General features: G+C 43.9%; 2 protein-coding genes across 6 annotated transcripts in view; both read right to left on the bottom strand.

Annotated features, from left to right (window-relative positions):
* LOC127050917 (maestro heat-like repeat-containing protein family member 2A) overlaps positions 1 to 17,098 on the bottom strand; it is a 51,012-nt gene that overhangs the window by 5,806 nt on the left and 28,108 nt on the right. The window lies entirely within an intron of this gene.
* LOC127050964 (maestro heat-like repeat-containing protein family member 2B) lies at positions 877 to 15,427 on the bottom strand. 3 transcript variants are annotated; one of them, XM_050952738.1, is made up of 7 exons: positions 15,302 to 15,427; positions 13,193 to 13,315; positions 12,725 to 12,804; positions 11,825 to 11,960; positions 11,562 to 11,657; positions 10,575 to 10,679; positions 4,280 to 4,386 (listed from the first exon to the last, which is right to left on the bottom strand). In XM_050952738.1, the coding sequence occupies exons 1-7, from the start codon at positions 15,410 to 15,412 to the stop codon at positions 4,375 to 4,377; spliced, it is 663 nt and encodes a 220-aa protein (XP_050808695.1). In that variant the 5' UTR covers positions 15,413 to 15,427; the 3' UTR covers positions 4,280 to 4,374. The 3 variants fall into 3 exon arrangements, with proteins under 3 accessions (XP_050808694.1, XP_050808695.1, XP_050808696.1); XM_050952737.1 differs by lacking the exons at positions 10,575 to 10,679; positions 11,562 to 11,657; positions 11,825 to 11,960; ... (1 more) ...; positions 13,193 to 13,315; positions 15,302 to 15,427 and adding exons at positions 877 to 1,191; positions 1,642 to 1,804; positions 2,145 to 2,299; positions 3,442 to 3,594; positions 6,382 to 6,396 and having other exon boundaries at positions 4,274 to 4,386; XM_050952739.1 differs by lacking the exon at positions 10,575 to 10,679.

Below are 17,098 nucleotides of genomic sequence, written 5' to 3' on the forward strand. Positions count from 1 at the left end.
CTGAAAGAAAAGCCCATGTCACCAATATCATTGTAAAACGTATCTACAGATGCTGTGTAAAGATCCATGTATATGCACTGAAAATTACATTCTTATGATCTGTGTCTAGAGACTAGTCACCAGGAAAGGTGAAAATATGGTTTTCTTTCAGGCAAGAAATATTTCTCCTATCTGTTTGTTTACATGTAAATTAAGCATATAGGATTCACAATCAGTTCAGAAGGACTGTGAGAACTTCAAAGAAAGAAAAGTAACAGGAAGTAGACAGGGGATGAGGACCCAATTTTGGGGTACACATCAAAGGTTTGCTCTAGTATATTTGGGGGACAAAGACGACACCCTGGCATCTTTCACATAGGAAGTAGATGGACAGCGGGGTCGCTATCAGGCTTGGTTGAGAACATTGGGTGAGAAACATTTTTAGACAGGAGGTTAATCTGTTGGTTAAGTTTAGTCTCTAGGAGCATGTTATGATTTCATTTTACATGTAACCATTTTTTGCTTGCATTCTTATTCACTATCACTGGAATCTCTGTTCTTTGATCATCTCTGTTCTTGTTTGCACTATAAATATATCTAAGTGCTGTGTGTTTTGCACTATAGAGTATAAGTAATACAGTATAAAGTAGAGAGTCTAAAGTATAAGTAATAAACTGGTGCGTACTGTTCCATTGGGAACAGCAGGCCTGGTAATTTTGTGGGTGTTCAGTGAATAAAAGGTCTGGACACTATACGGAATGGTCAGAAGACTCGGGGGTTGGCGTGTGCCTATCACTAACCTGTACAAAGAGACTAGGGTTTGAGGAGGCCTGGATGGCAGTGCTTGTTTTGCCAGAGCCTGGTCATTTTAGGGAACTGATCCACAGCAGACACAGACAAGACTTCCTCACTCTAAGGGCAGGCGATGGTAAAGTGCCTCATAACCTTGGGAACTCCTGGGGAATGTCACACAACTCTATTGGAATTCTCTTTGTTTCTCTCCCTTCCTTCTAATTACCGGCAAGGGTTGCCTTCAGTATCTTGTCGGTCTTTTTGGAATGACTCCTGACTGCTGATCACTGGCAAAGGCATCTTTTGGCCTAAAGTTCGGCTGACCTGCTGCAGGAGAACAGGAAACAACTCTGGGAGCAGCTCCTGCACAGCTTTGCTCGACTGCAGTGCTGATACCACCTCAAAGATGGCACATGTTGCCTGAAAGGAGAGCATGGTAAAGAATGAGATCTCCTCCCAACACCATCACACCCTCTCTCCCCTTCTGATATCTGCTCTACTAAATTCTCACTTCTGCCAGTAACTTGAAGGACTGCGAGCAACTCCCTTAACTCGTGGCTCAGTTTCCCACATCTATAAAAATGTGTATGACCTACCAAGGCATGTTGTGAGTCCTAAGGAATATTTGTAAAGCACTGTGAGAAACCTGGTTCAAAGACTTTCTTATTGCCAGATGTTATTAAGTAAATCAGCCACGTACTCTAAAACTGTTGTATTTGTTCCACAGACAGCAGAGCTGGATTCAGGGAAACAGTACATCAGAGGAGAACTGCCCACACAGCAGTATTCTACCACACTTCTAGCTTTCCATCAGCAGGATTGTCACAGGGCAGAGGAAAGCCTGAAAGACGTGTCTGTCATCTAACTTACTGAGAGAGGTTCAGCAACTGCCAAATGCCTGTCAGTTTCAGTCTCTGAGGTGACGCTTCCTTCTTGGCTTGTTGACGTCTTTATTTTTTCTATTAGGACCTGTAGGACTTGAGTGGCAAGCAAGGGGTCTCCCCCCAGAGATCTCCACAGCTCAGTGGTGTCACTGCAATTTAACAGAAGTTACATGTAACCCCTGGACACTTTTGTGGCTCAGACTGAATGCGTCATCTTTAAGTAAAGACCAAATTATCTCCAGTTATACCAGTAAAGATAGGTCTTTAGGATGTCACAGCAGTTATGAATTAATGGAAACAGAATGACAATTAATTTCTTTCCACACCCCACCGTAACATGCTCTTGGACTTTCCTGCAGAAAGACCCAGGCTATTAACCGTCAGGAATTATCCCAAACTGTCTGCTGCTTAAATGAAGCCTTGCAGCTCCCAGTAAAGCTGTGGGATCCATGTTTTACCAAGATGAATGCAATAGGTAGCGGTATATACCTGTCCATCGGCAGACGTTTGCTGAGGAGGCTGGAGATCACTGCCTCTAGGTGCTGGTGAGCTAGAATGAGCACTGCCTCCAGCAGGAACTGCCTCAAGCTGCCCTCCTGGATATTAGACATGTGGCTATATATTATATCCAGGATAGCTGGCACCTGGAAGGAACAAAACCAGAAAGAAATGTCCCTTATTCTTTCTCTCTATTCAGTCTACAGAATCAAAAACTTTATTTAGCCATTTGCTGCTTTTTTTGAAATTCCTCAAAAAACTATGTCTGCGTAACTTTAACCCACAACAATTGCCCACACTTGGCTGTAAAGATTAAAACTGAGGACACACACATATACATACCAGGTAAGTTAATGGGGTGGTGCCCAGCTATGCATTAAATAAACCAGTTTGCATGCACAAGAGAAGGCTTTGCTTGCCCAGATTTTGCAGGTGTGATTTAAGCAGCCAAATCTATCATTTGCCTCGAAGGATGCAGAGTTCATAAACAACCACAAGCACAAAATATGAAAGTGCTTTAAACACAGTGTGCAAATGCCTGGGATTATGAACAGGCGATGACCTCTCATATTCATTCCTAGCCCTTCACATCTTCAAAACACTGTGCAAATGTGGCAGTTCTGCTGTGAGGGTTCCCTGTCCTGAGGCCTTTCACCAGCCTTGTTAGAAGATTTATGGAGTGCTCCTTTCATCTAGCCCTAAAGCACTGGGCTCCAGAATAAAGCGTATAAATAGTGGATCCCAAAGACACTCTAGTTTTTCCCCTCCCTCCTTCTATTCTTAAAGGGTACGTCTACACAGAAAAAAAAACAAACATCCCACAGCAGTGTAAAAGTGTAGCTGTTCGTGCTCGGGCTGGAGCCCAGGTTCTGAAACCTGCCAAGAGGGTGGGTCTCAGAGCCCAGGCTCCAGACTCACTGGGAATGACTACAGGGCTATTTTTATCCAGGTAGCCCTTAGCCATAGGCCTCCTAAAAACTAGATGCCTCCAAGTGCCAGTCATTCTGTCGTCTTGTCTTTTCCCCAGAGTCTGTTTTTTCAAGCCTTTCTTGGCTGAATACTGTGGCAACAAGCTAGACAAATAAATAACCAACCACCTTTCTTTTCCCTTGGATTCTCTGTCTACTGCTATTGATTCTGCCATTGCCTATCTTAGGGTAGGAGCAGAGATGGAATCGATTCTGTGTCCGAGGGGGAGAAACAGCAAGATTTTTGTTCCTTATACATGAGGGCAAAGATCTAAAAGCCTACAATTTAAGCAGAAAACCTCTCCAGTTTCCCATTTTACCTGGTCCAGCATGGCATCTCCACATTCCTTTAGGATGATCTTCATCCATAGCCCAGCTGCCGTGGCACAGGTGGGGTTAGCAGACAGCATACTATCCATTGTGGTCTCAATAAAGTCTGCAGCCTGTTCGGAAGGGAAGTACTCACTAACAGCCTGGGAACAAAGCAAAAGCAGGAGAGACTGCTATGATGTTTGGCTCCAGCACTTTAAAAATGGAAGCCTAATATCTCCATGGAAAAAGATCTATGAATCAGCATATTGTTAATTAGTCTTATGTCCAGCTAACCATCTGGGATTCAAATTCTCTCTATAGTCTATATACTACATTTTTGTATTCTACACTAATGATATCAGGTTTGAGGGAAAGCCGCTGTTGCACAGTTAGCACAACACTGTACTGGATATGCAGGAGGTAAGTTTCCAATCTGTATTCTCTTAGATACACTGCATCTTTTTACAACCTATCAAATGAAGTCAAGAGAGGCATGCACACAAATATAGGCTAAGGCAAACCCGCAAGGTGACAGATGAAGACTGGGTGGTTTCTCAGCTTGATGTTTCACTAACACAGTTTTTTCTCATGGATGGCTGGATAGGTACATGTGTGTGCATCTGCATGCGCATTTTCATGCACATGCAACATTCAGTGGAGTCTGGTTTTCACATGGCATTCATAGCACACATCTGCGAAAAGCATCTCGCTGGTTACAGGCAACGAATGCCCCACGCCCACAGCTTGCTCCAAGTACAGAAAGGCATCATGAAAGCGTAAATGTAAAATGAACAGTGCCTGGTCACTAGAACATCTGCACAAGTTTTTTGAGTCAGTTACCCTGGCCATTTTGGAAGATGCCTGAAACAGAGCCTCAGGGTCTGGAGCTGTTGTTAGTTCTTCACAGAGACAGCTCAGCTCCTCCTCCGCTGACCCCAGGTTCATGGGCTGGCCTGAAGTGGAGAAAAGGAGAAAAAGTACTGGAATGATTAATGAAACGGAACCTCTACTGCATGGACATTCATACAGAAGGATCCATGTGCTATGCTGTTATTAGCACAGTGTAAAATCTTGGCCCCATCAAAGTCAATGGCAAAATTCCTGTTGACTACAACGGAGTCGAGATTACATCCTAAATGTCTGAAAGTTCACAGTAGTGGTATGTTACTGTGACTGATACGGGATTGAACAAGCACCATATTCTGCTTGGAGCAGCTTTCTGGGTGTGTCTGGTTTCAGTAGCATCTCTGCTCTCAGTATTTAAATCTAATCTCATATTCAAGTACAACTCATGCAGGTAGGTGTGAGGTTCCAATGTAGAGGTGAATCCCTCCAGCAAACTCTAATTGTAAAAGAGATGGGGATGGACAAAAACTTTGGCAGGAAACCCAGGCTCATCCGTCACTTCTAAACAATGCTGGGATTTCCATGTTGTACATTTAAAAGTTTGGAGTCCCTTATTCTGTTTCTGAATCACCAACACTGTTTTTTAGGATTGATTCATAATAATTGGAAATTGGGTGACCAGATGTCCCGATTTTATATGGACAGTCCCAATTTTGGGGTCTTTTTCTTATATAGGCTCCTATGATCCCCCACCCCGTCCCGATTCAAATCCGTCTGGGATTCAAATTCTCTCTATAGTCTATGTACTACATTTTTGTATTCTACACTAATGATATCAGGTTTGAGGGAAAGCCGCTGTTCCACAGTTAGCACAACACTGTACTGGATATGCAGGAGGTAAGTTTCCAATCTGTATTCTCTTAGATACACTGCATCTTTTTACAACCTATCAAATGAAGTCAAGAGAGGCATGCACACAAATATAGGCTAAGGCAAACCCGCAAGGTGACAGAATGAAGACTGAAGACTGCTGTCTGGTGACTCTAATTGGAAATGCCCTTAAATGATAATCAAGCTCTATCCCATTATGTGAAAAGAATATCCTACTCCAGGGGTCAGCAACCTTTCAGAAGTGCTGTGCCGAGTCTTCCATTTATTCACTCCAATTTAAGATTTCGCTTGCCAGTAATACATTTGAACGTTTTGAGAAGATCTCTTTCTAGAAGTCTATAATATGTAACTAAACTATTGTTATATGTAAAGTAAATAAAGCTTTTAAAATGTTTCAGAAGCTTCATTTAAAATTAAATTAAAATGCAGAGCCCCCCGGACTGGTGGCCAGGACCTGGGCAGTGTGGGTGCCACTGAAAATCAGCTCACGTGCCACCTTCGGCACTCGTGCCATAGGTTGCCTACCCCTGTCCTACTCTTTCACAAAGGGGAAAATGGCCTACACTTACTCTAATAGCTTTGACTGTTCATGACAGAGGGCTGCTAGAAGAACTTTTTGTTTAAAGAATTATTCCAGGAAACCCCTCCAATACAGCCAGTGGCAGGGTAAAGAGAATGAAAATGTTTAGTACCAAGGGCTTGTCTATATGAAGATAGTCAAGAAAGCATTTTCAAAATGCATTCGTTAAACTTCATTAAACACCTTTGGGGACATATTTATTTAGAATTAAAGGGGCCTTATTTCAGGTTAGTTTTATTCTTATAATTCACTATAATTAATTCAGTATCAGAGCATCCACACGTGTGTTTAATGCCACTTTAAATTTACACCTATAGTTCATTTGGATTAACTTTCCTTAGTGTCCCTGTGTAGACAAGCCCAAAGGAATTGAGCAGTTATCTACCTGGTACAGACCATTTATTATTTGAACAGTTCCCAGAAGTGTGCTAGGCTCTTTACACATCATAATTATCTCTTCTAATGAGGTATTTACAAGATGCCAACCACTCTATTATCTAAGTGCCAACAGACAGGACAGAAGGAACTAGACAGGCAGAAAAATGGACATGACAACAGTGAAAGAAGGTGAAGAATTACTTATACCTGCTTACAGTGAAGAATTACTTATACCTGCTAATAGTCTCCTCACCTTGCATACTGAGAAGGCAGCATGATACAGTCAACCACCCACTGACGGGACGTGGCCAGTGAATCACAGCTGTATGGTGCTATTCGTCCAATCAGAGATCCAAACTGATTAAAAGTTTCCTGAGTCTAATTAAAGAAGAAGGAAGAATGAATATTCTCCAGTTGTTCTAGACTTCACTTGCCATCTTTATCGTTGATAACCGTCAGCTCTGTGTTTCTGGGGAACCAGGGCACAGATCTAGCTAGTGTGACTCATGAAGGACACCCTCAACCCCCATCTGTTTGAACCCAAACCGATCAGAGAAAAGGCTTGCAGAGAACAATGAAGGGTTTGGGGAGACACACCTAGACCCCTCCTGACAAGGCTGACAAGATTAAGACATTTCCATTTGCATACAGAAGGAAGAACAGAGACAACTCCCCTAGCCTCAGTTGCATGAAAGATGGAATAGGGATTAGCATAAAGAAGAAGAACAGAGAACCGCACTGAACTCTGGGACCAGAAAAGCAGGAACGCATTGAAACACGGGAATCCCTGCTCCAGATGTTAATGAACCTACACCTGCACACACCCAGCTCAGCAATTATCAGAGCAATTCTAGTAATAAATCTTTGACTAATATCCCAAAACACTGAAGCATCCTAGTTGCCTTGTGAGCTCCTCAGAAGAAAACAACACCCATAGCCAAGAGTGATTAGCTCCTATTGTCTAACCTAAAGAAAACCCTTGAGCCATCAGTTTACCCATAAACAAATCTAGTGTTCTCCCTTGAACCACTGTATTTTCTCTACAAAACCCTCGACCTATGCCCAAGTAAGGTTCTGATGTATAGACCCAAACTCTGCATCAGTTCCACTGGGATTCCATCTCCTGACTGATCGTGCTGGGGGCTCTGCCCATCTCCAGCACTCAGGAGTCTGAGCTACCACCATCACCTGGAAATCCTGACCAGTTCAAGCCTCACGGAGTGGGTGAGATCCATCTCTCTCTCTCTGTTTTCTTTTCTACCTCAGGTATTAACCTTTAAAATGTAACTGTTATGTTTGTTTAGGCCTCCTGGTGTAGTTATCACTAGGATTCAAGAAATAACTTTTATAGTTCAGCTGGTTGCTTCTCTCTCTCTCTCTCTCTGAACTTTACTCCTTTGGTTTTTTAGCTTCCCCCACTTACTCTGCAGCAACACTTTTTGTACCTAAGCTAAAGATCCCTGTAGTGCCCCAAAATACTGTGGAGTTTGCTCATCAAGTGGATTATTATCCATACAATTGTAATGTGAAAGTATGATAGGAACGTGTTAAACCTGGGGCACATAAGGGGCGGGGGGGGGCGCAGCTGAAAGTGCTGCTTAACCTAGCCCACTGAATACAGGGACATATAAGGGGATCAGCTGGGGAGTGCTGATTGACTTGCTCTGCTAGTGTGTGTGTGTGTGTGTGTGTACACATGTTCGTCTAGTTCTAGTTATTAGCTCTGGGGAACCTGGGTCCTGCAGGGTATCTCCATTGGGAGAGGACTTGTAGAAGGAAGGAACAGAGCTCCATATGAACACGCAAATGACATAAACAGCATATTAATAGAATTACAGAACCACTCCGCCCCCTTCCTCACAGAAGAGTACCCCTAATTAATGAGCCTACCCAAAGTAACGGGCACATCTGGTAACAGTGTGCCTCTGATTCCTGTACTGAACTGGATAACGCACACTGGAAAATATAATCCCAATTGTACATGCAAACAGATGGGGTTTAAATTAGCTGTTATCACTCAAGACAGAGACCTCAGAGTCATTGTTTACAGTTCTCTGCAAGCATCTGCTCCACATGCCGTCAAAAATGCTAACAACATGTTAGGAACCATTAGGAAGGGGATTGACAATAAGACAGTAAATATCATTACGCCACTATGTAAATCTACAGTACCCCCACACCTTGAATACTGCGTGCAGTTTTGCTCATCTCATCTCAAAAAAGATATATTAGAATTGGAAGAAGTACAAAGAAGAGCAACAAAAATTATTAGGCGTATGGGACAGCTTCTCATACAAGAAGAGGTTAAAAAGACAGGCACTTTTCAGCTAGGAAAAGAGATGACTAAGAGGGAATATGATCAAAGCCTATAAAATCATGATTGGTGTAGAGAAAGTCAATCAGGAAGTGTTATTTAGCCCTTCACATAACTCAGGAACAAGGGGTCACTCAATGAAATTAATAGGAAGCAGGTTTAAAACAAACAAAGGAAACATTTCTTCACACAATGCAGTCAGTCAATCTGTGGAACTCATTGCCAGGGAGATGTTGTGAAGGTCAAAAGTATAACAGGGTTCCAAAAAGAATTAGATGAGTTCACGGAGGACAGGTCCATCACTGGCTATTAGCTAATATGGTCAGGGATGCAACCCCATGATCTGAGTGTCTCTAAACCTCTGACTGCCAGAAGCTGGGGCTGGGACTGTCCAAGAGGGGATGGTTCACTTGGCAATTGCCTTGTTCTGTTCATTCTCTCTGAAGCATCTGGCACCCACCACTGTTAGAAGACAGGATACTGGGCTAGATGCACCATTCTTCTAGGGGTTCCAGGATAGCCACTCTTATGTTTTATGTTCTTAGCTGATTACATAGAAATTCAGCTTTAGCATCCTGGGAGCATAAGAACCAAGAATGCATTTGTGACACTGGCAGACCAGTTAACCTGTGTATGACCCATAATAACTTAACAAAAGGCACTTTTACTGTATCAAGACAGTTCACTTGCATGTGAATTTCAAAGAGATGTTAATACATCAAAGAGATGCTAGTCTAATGACTAGCAATCATCAACTCATTCAAAAATGAACAATAGATGCAAAATGTATTTGTCTGTGGTTATCTATACCTGGTTAGAAGTTTCACAATGTAACCAAATTAGCTTGTAGATGCTAATTCCCTTTCAAGGCTTAATTGCCTTAATTATGTATGCAAAGTGTTCAGTTAACCTTAAAATCAAAGATGTAAGAAACTTCAGGAAAACAATCATTTCTACATTATCTTCAGCTTAACTATCTGTGTTATAATGGAAGAACGGCTAATTACCTTATGTGAATGAATGTAACTAGATTACTGTATATGCACAGGAAATAGAAGATTATCTTCAAAACAAAGTACAACAGGCCATCTGCATTGGAGGAAGGTCCTTCTGTGACAATTTCTATGAGGTAGGCTTGTCAGCCTGCTAGAATAGCTATAAAAGGGAAGGCTGGGGCCTGATCCTATCATCTCTAGTCTGCTTAAACTTTGAACATGGTAAGTGTGAGCCTTAGCACACAGATCTTCCAAATAATCATTTAGAATAACCTGGAAAAACTGACAGACTTTACATCTATGCTGCCTTTGGATCCTGATCTGCTGGGATAATTCCAGAGAGACTTTTATAAACCAGCAGTTTATTCCATCCCCGTTGTGATCCTGAACTATGACCATTGAAAGTCACTGTCTGGATAGTGATCTTTTAACCATTTGTAACTCTCTTCTTTCTTTTAACAATAAGTCTTAGATTTAGTTATTAAGGATTGGCTGACAGTATGATATTTGGGAAAGACCTGACCTGGGGATAAACATCTGGGCCTTTATAATTAGTGAACCCCACATATGGTGAATCAGGTTTTCAGTAACCCCTCATTATATTACACATAGAATATCAGGGTTGGAAAGGACCTCAGGAGGGATCTAGTCCAACCCCATGCTCAGAGCAGAACCAATCCTCACACAGATTTTTACCCCAGTTCCCTAAGGGGCCCACGCAAGGATTGAGCTCACAACCTGGGGTTTAGCAGGCCAATGCTCAAACCACTGAGCTATCCCTCCCCTCTCTTCCAAGACATGGATGTTTAGATGGGAGCCAAGATCTGGAATGCCAAAAGGGAAATGCGTTTGGCATCTTTTTAACTAGGGTGGAAGCTCTTTGCTTGTTGACTTGGTGAATCCAATTACAGAATAAGCCATCAGTTTGGGAGATTGTCTGCCCTCTAATTCTTGCAGTCTGCCCGCAGTGTGGTCACAGCGTTGCTGTGTAAACTTCTCTCTTATGGAAGCAGAGGGATCTTAGTCACCTTGAAATCCCAGCTGCTGCCCTGGAAGAGTTTTTCATGTATTTGCATTGAGTGTCAGATCTGATAGAAGCAGAGAAGTCAGCTCAAGGAAGAGTACGGCTATACTCACTGTGCTATGAACTGTCTCTTGATAGGCAGTCAGCAGCCGGGTGCTGGCCTGAAAGGCCCTTTCCCTCTCCCACTCCTTCCCTGAACTGAACCATGTCGCTAGGAGCTGTTGGTAGAGCAGGGGAACAGACAGAGTTAGTACCAGAAAATCCCTCCCAAAGTTCCTCTTAAACAGGTTTAATAGTCACTAAAATCCCTCTCCAAAGTATCTCACCTCCATGGAGCAAAGGAATTACATGACTAATGGAAGAGCCCCTAATATATACAAGTCCCAGGGGCCAGATTCACCTCTGGTGATTGAAGCCAAAGGAGTTACATGAGAGATGAATCTGGGCCCGTCTATGTGATGTCTGCTGTAGACTGTCTGATGGGAGCTGTCTAGCACATTGCATGCTGTTTGATGTCTGCTGCTGTGGTCTGTTTCCTGGGCAACTTCTCCCGTGTTGAATGGCAAAATGACAGAGAGGAGCATTTCTTTTTATTAATTTGAATAAGAGCAGAGAAGTCCCCCTAGCCCAGCTCCTTTTACAACTTCATTTTTATACTGAAGGTGCATCAAACTCCCCACCCCTCAGCTCTTCACAATATTCTGTCCATGTCTGAGGAACAGGAAGTCTCCTCTGAATGAGTTTCCATACAGGGGGCCTAACTCAACATTCATGAATTCCTCTTAGAAGAAGTGATCAGTTTCAGCTGGTTCTCTTGGATTTGGCTACTGCAGGGGTGATTTTCTTGCCACTCCAAGTAGTGTCAATGACACTGTAAGAACTTGGTCCCAATCCAGCCCTGGCATGAAATGCCAAAGCTTCCATGGATTTCAGTGGGGCACATGCCCGCTTAGCCCGGGAAGAATTTGGTGCTTTCTCCCCTAAAATTCACTCCATTGTGGAAAATTCCTCCACAACTGAAGCTTGACCCCCTAAATCGCCAACTCTTCCCTGCTGTAACACAAGAAACGATCTCCACCACGGTTCAATGGTCTACTCACTTCAAACATTTCCTGGAACCAGTTGGTGGTTGGTTCTTCCTCCAGCAAAGTCTCCATTAGCTTGTCAAGGGCTTCCAAGGACCTCACGTAGAGCGACTGAAACCAGAAGAGAAGGAGTGAGGCTCAGCACAGATCATTTCTGTGTGTGGGCCGGGGAAAGCTAACCATGCCTTGCCAGGGAGGCCATGTGTCACTGCCATCACCCAGCGCCGGCTGGCCAGAAATACAGTGGATGGTGCCAGAGGAGAATTGTTGTCACGTACTTCTATAAGCAGAGCATCCTTTGCTGTCTCGCTTTCCTTTTTCATCATCTCTAAAGGAGGAAGGGGAAATAAACTTTTGAAGCACTGATCAAGGAGCTCACGGTTTCCCTCCAAGGTCAGAGATGGTGTGAGTTTGCTGTCAGAAGAAAGATAGAGAGAAAAGTCATGCATTAGACTCAGTACCACCAACAAGGAAAAGAATTGGGTCCAATGACTAGTGAGCGTCCCAATCTAGAACCCCAAGTGCAAACAACACTTCACTTTGCACTTCTATTAAGTATTGGCTCATCTAGAAGTAAAGCTAAAACTTCAAGTCCTCTTTTTAGAGAAACCTACAAGCTTCCCTCCCCCTGCCAGCTTAGCCAGACACTTCCCTCCCCATCTGAACTCTGCTCCATTGTACTGCATACCCCACAACCTCCAATCTCGTGTCTTTCGAGCACAAGCCTCTGAATGGACACATTCAAATCCTTGAGAACTGAAGTCCTGCTGGTGAGCAGCATTTGAGCCATAGGGCCACCCAGAGGATTCAGGGGGCCTGGGGTCTTCGACGACGGGGAATTGCCACTGAAGACCCAGCACCTCGGCGGTGGGTCCTAGGGTGGAATGACCCCCCGCCGCCGGATTGCCGCCGAAGACCTGGAGCTGCAGAAACTCCAGGAGCCTGAGCCCCGTGAGAGTTTTCCAGGGCCCTCGGAGTAAAGGACCCCGCTCCAGGGGCCCTGAAAAACTCTCATGGGGGCTCCTGCGGGGCCTGGGGCAAATTGCCTCACTTGCTTCCCCCGGGTGGCCCTGCTGAGCCAAACCCTGCAGGCATTAGACTGCTCCCAACCTGACACTCATTAATTAACAAATAAGAAGGCATCACAGTGCCAGGAAATGTGGCAGAAAATAGCCTACCTCAGATGTCCAATGGCAAGAATTGCCTTGTAGCGAACTGGAGATGCCAGGGAATCCAGTGGTTCTTTTTTAATGAAGTCCTGAAATGCATGAATAGGGACATCAAAAATGGGAAATGGATTTGAAAGGCAGAGAGGCCGTCCTCTCGCCCCCCAAAACAGGGCCATCTGCCAGACTTGGAATAAACAGACACTGTGCTCAGCAGGCTCTCTGCCTCAGAAATGAACCGTAGGGCCATTTTCAGGCTATACAGAGGACAGAAAGAGAACTCACAAGACACAAGCCGTTCCTTCCAGTTACAGCCCACAAGATGTCAGCATCCCTGCCAAGCTCAGAGTGGATCCCGCATCCTGGGTGCCATGCAGGTAGCCCATGAGACTGCAGTAGTACAATCACAGCCAATGGATAAAATAACATCCCCCTGGAAAACCAGTCTTATTACATTACAACAAACGCCTAATCACTCACCAGCATGTAGCCAAGGAGCTCCAGTTTGTAAGAGAATTCAAACTCCTGGGAGTCTCTGGTCTCCAAGATGGCACAGCTAATCTCCATGACATTGTGGATGAAGGTTAATTTTAGGTACATGTCCTACATAATCCAGAAGGAGAAACAAGAGGATGTGGATGAGAACCTGAGAGAAGAACCACAGTCCAGAAGATAAAGATCAGGAATTAAATCTAGCCTCAGGGAAGGAGAGAGGTGCCCGCAGACCCCGGAAGGTAGAGGACTCTGGCTCTGCATCCACCTCAGAAGAAGAGAAAACCCAGGTTCAGATAAAAAAATCCAGGTCCATTTACACCAGAGCAGCCAGGACTCCTGCTTGATGTAGCAAGGAAACCAAGCTCTATGCAATTTAAACAAGCAACTTGTGTACAGAAAATGCAAAAGATGAGGGCAGATTATTTAGAATGTACCTTGTTTGCAACAGTGATGCCCATCTGTCATAAACAGATAGCTAAGGGTTAATGTTCTTTTACCTGTAAAGGGTTAACACAGGGAACCAAACACCTGACCAGAGGACCAATCAGGAAACAAGACTTTTCAGATCTGGCTGGAGGGAAGTTTTGGGGTGTGAGTTCTTTGTCTTTGTTTTGGGTCTTACCCTCTCAGCTCTGAGAGTGATTTTTCTATCTCCAGGCTTTCTAATTTTCTAATTACAAGCTGTAAGTACAAGGATAGTAAGACAATAGGTTTATATTGTTTTGCTTTTGTATTTACATGTGTGTAGTTGCTGGAATGTTTTAAATTGTATTCTTTTTGGATAAGGTCATTTATTCATTTTTTTCCTTTAAGCAATTGACCCTGTATATTGTCATCTTATTACAGAGACCATTTTATGTCCTTTTTTCATTCTTTTTATATAAAGCTTTCTTTTTAAGACCTGTTGGAGTTTTTCTTTAGTGGGGACTCCAGGGAATTGAGTCTGCAGCTCACCAGGGAATTGGTGGGACGAAGAAGTCAGGGGGAAAATCTCTCTGTGTTAGATTTACTAAGCCTGACTTTGCATACACTCTGGGTGAGGGGGGAAGAGAGATTAGCTCTCTCAGTACTTGTGTTTCCAGGACTGGAAACAGGGAGGGTAGAATCCCTTTGTTTAGATTCACGGAGCTTGCTTCTGTATATCTCTCCAGGAACCCAGGAAGGGAACACCTGGAGGGGAGGAGGGGGAAGGGAAATGGTTTATTCCCCTTTGTTGTGAGACTCAAGGAATCTGAGTCTTGGGGTCCCCCAGGGAAGGTTTTCGGGAGACCACAGTGAGCTAGGCACTGTATAATTCTTCGCTGGTGGCAGCGATACCAGGTCCAAGCTGGTACCTAAGCTGGGAGGTTTTCATGCTAGCACCCATATTTTGGACGCTAAAGTCCACATCTGGGAAAAAATGTTATGACACATCATCTGAAAAACAAAATGCAAAACAGCTATTAGCAATGTAGATAGTCCCACATAACACACAACCTCAAAACGTCCTAGCTGGTGAATATGGAGCAGAGAGAAATCACTATTGTTAAATCTTTCAAAAGGCAGGAAATGTATCCAGAGGGGATATTCCGCAGAGGTCGGTATCAGGGGCCATCCTCCGTAATATTTGCATTTGTGAACAACTGGAAGATCTCAGTTTGGTTCAACTGTTTTTGGCAATGCCTAAGTGAGAGTCTCAGTTAGACAAGGCAGAACTGAATGGCAAAGTCTCGTGGAGAGGTTGCACTGAGATGAGAGTCAGGACCAGCAGTCAGACACCTGGGGAACAGAAATAATGGAGCACACAGACAAACAAGAAGACAGATAAGAGGTAAGGGAAGTAGTGAGTCCAAGAAACAGTGTGACAGCAAATCAGCTAAATACAGGCTAGCACTAGTCTCTCTTGGGTAGTAAAAGATAGAGCTAGATACACATCCATATTAGGGGAGTTAGAGTGTTATTCTGAATAGCCTGAGTGTCACTGCATCTGAATTACTGTGTAGCTGGGGTCTACAGAATTTCAGAAGAATATAGAAAACTAGAGAAAATACAAAAAAGAGCAACAAAAATGATACAACATGTGACAGCTCACGCTCTATCCACAAAAGCTCTAACCTGACAACTGCTTCTGTAATGGAGAAGGATGCTCCCTGTGATGTCTGCCTCTACTCGGGAGAGAAGCTGGTCTTTTGGAGCATGGACGGCCACGCTGCTGTAGGCCAGCATCAAGGTGCTGAGAGTCTTGCCTCTTTTCCACCGGTGGTAGCCCTAGACAATCAGAAATTTCTTCTGATTCCTCTTGCTTTGGAATTCTGATCTGCTGCTGACCAAGGAATTCCCCACAGCAGGAATAGCAGCTTGCACTTGCAAAGCTCTTTTCAGCCAAAGATCTCAAACCACTTGCAAAAAGTATTTAAGCAATATAATAACTGTGAGGTGTGGAGAGATTAGTATCTCCATCATTCCCACTAGGTAACTCTGACACAGAGAGCCTAAAATGCTGAACCTACAGGAGTGAAGTACACGGGAGCTTAGTCATTGACACTGGTGGGTACAAGATCAGGTGCTACACGTCTTGCCTAAGGCTGCACAGTGAGTAAATGGCAGAGCCAGCAGTGGAAGCCCAGAGGCCTAGTCTCCTACTCTAGCCTCTAGATCAGTGGTTTTCAACCAGGGCTATTTGTGTATCCCTGAGGGTCTGCAGAGGTCTTCCAAGGGGTTTATCAACTCATCTAGATATTTGCCTAGTTTTACAGCAGACTACAAAGAATGCAAGTACAATATTTATATTTCAGTTGATTTATTTTATAATTACATGGTCAAAATGAGAAAATAAGCTATTTTCAGTAATAATGTGCTATGATACTTTTTAATAATTTTATGCCTGATTTTGTAAGCAAGTAGTTTTTAAGTGAGGTGAAATTTGGGATACACAAGACAAATCAGACTCCTGAAAGCGGTACACTAATCTGGACAGGTTGAGAACCACTGCTCTAAATCAGATGTTCCATAATTGTCATCCATAGACAATGGATGGTGGTCTACTTAAAGCAGGTTGCTTGGCCACATGTTGCTTGCAACACCTCCTCATTTCCAGCTACTAACTGGGATTAAAAAAACGCTAAAAAGACCTTAAATGCTTTTCCATGCAAGCCACTGAGGTAGTTCCCACACATTGTGCATGGGAGGGGCGCTCAAGCCATGAGACATCAGATGATAAAATCATTTGCGAGAACCCCAGCTCCAGATTGTGCTTCTCTCTGCTTAACTGCAGGCATCACGTAGAACGCATACACTGGGGGACAATGCTAGCTGACCAGAGGAGACACTACCCCAGAGCTGCTGCCCCTGCTTTAGAGGGAGAGGAAGTTTGAGAGAACCCCCTGGCTCCTTTACCTTCAGGAGGCTGATGAACCCAGAAATCTTAACTTTGCTCATTGCAGCCCCAAACTCGTGAAGTGCCTTCAGGGTGAGGTCCAGATGGCTCTCAGCAGACAATGTGAGGATGGAAATGACTCCCTGTCACCCAAGAAAAATACTGGTTAGGATCTAACCCATGAGTCCATTCCTTTCACCTGGAGTGGTGTAAAGCGCCAGTCAGGCGTGAGACACATGGGGAGCGGGGCCTGAGTGAAATAGCAATGAAGAGGCTATGAAGCGAAATGGCATCTGTCCCAGGCCAACTCAGAGCTGAGCCCCACAGGGAGCATTCAGGGTTTACTTGGTAAAGTGGGGAGAAGGACAGAGTCCTCACCTGTCTCTCAGGGACTTCCATATAATCTGTTGTTGTCAGAAATTGATGAAGCTGTGATTTAACATGGACCAGGTCCTGACAAACTGCCAAGGACGTTCCTAGCGCCTTATACAGGAAACTCTGAAAGAAAGAAACCAGCACCGAGATATCAGTAACAC

The sequence above is a fragment of the Gopherus flavomarginatus genome, chromosome 5 (genome assembly GCF_025201925.1).
Source record: "Gopherus flavomarginatus isolate rGopFla2 chromosome 5, rGopFla2.mat.asm, whole genome shotgun sequence".
Lineage (NCBI taxonomy): Eukaryota > Metazoa > Chordata > Testudines > Testudinidae > Gopherus > Gopherus flavomarginatus.

What these genes read in the sequence shown, in the direction of transcription:
- LOC127050964 (XM_050952737.1), bottom strand. An exon ending in GAGATGCCATGCTGGACCAG is followed by an intron (nt 2,300 to 3,441) that starts GTAAAATGGGAA and finishes TGTTCCTTCCAG; the next exon opens with GTGCCAGCTATCCTGGATAT. An exon ending in AAACGTCTGCCGATGGACAG is followed by an intron (nt 1,805 to 2,144) that starts GTATATACCGCT and finishes GTTAAATTGCAG; the next exon opens with TGACACCACTGAGCTGTGGA.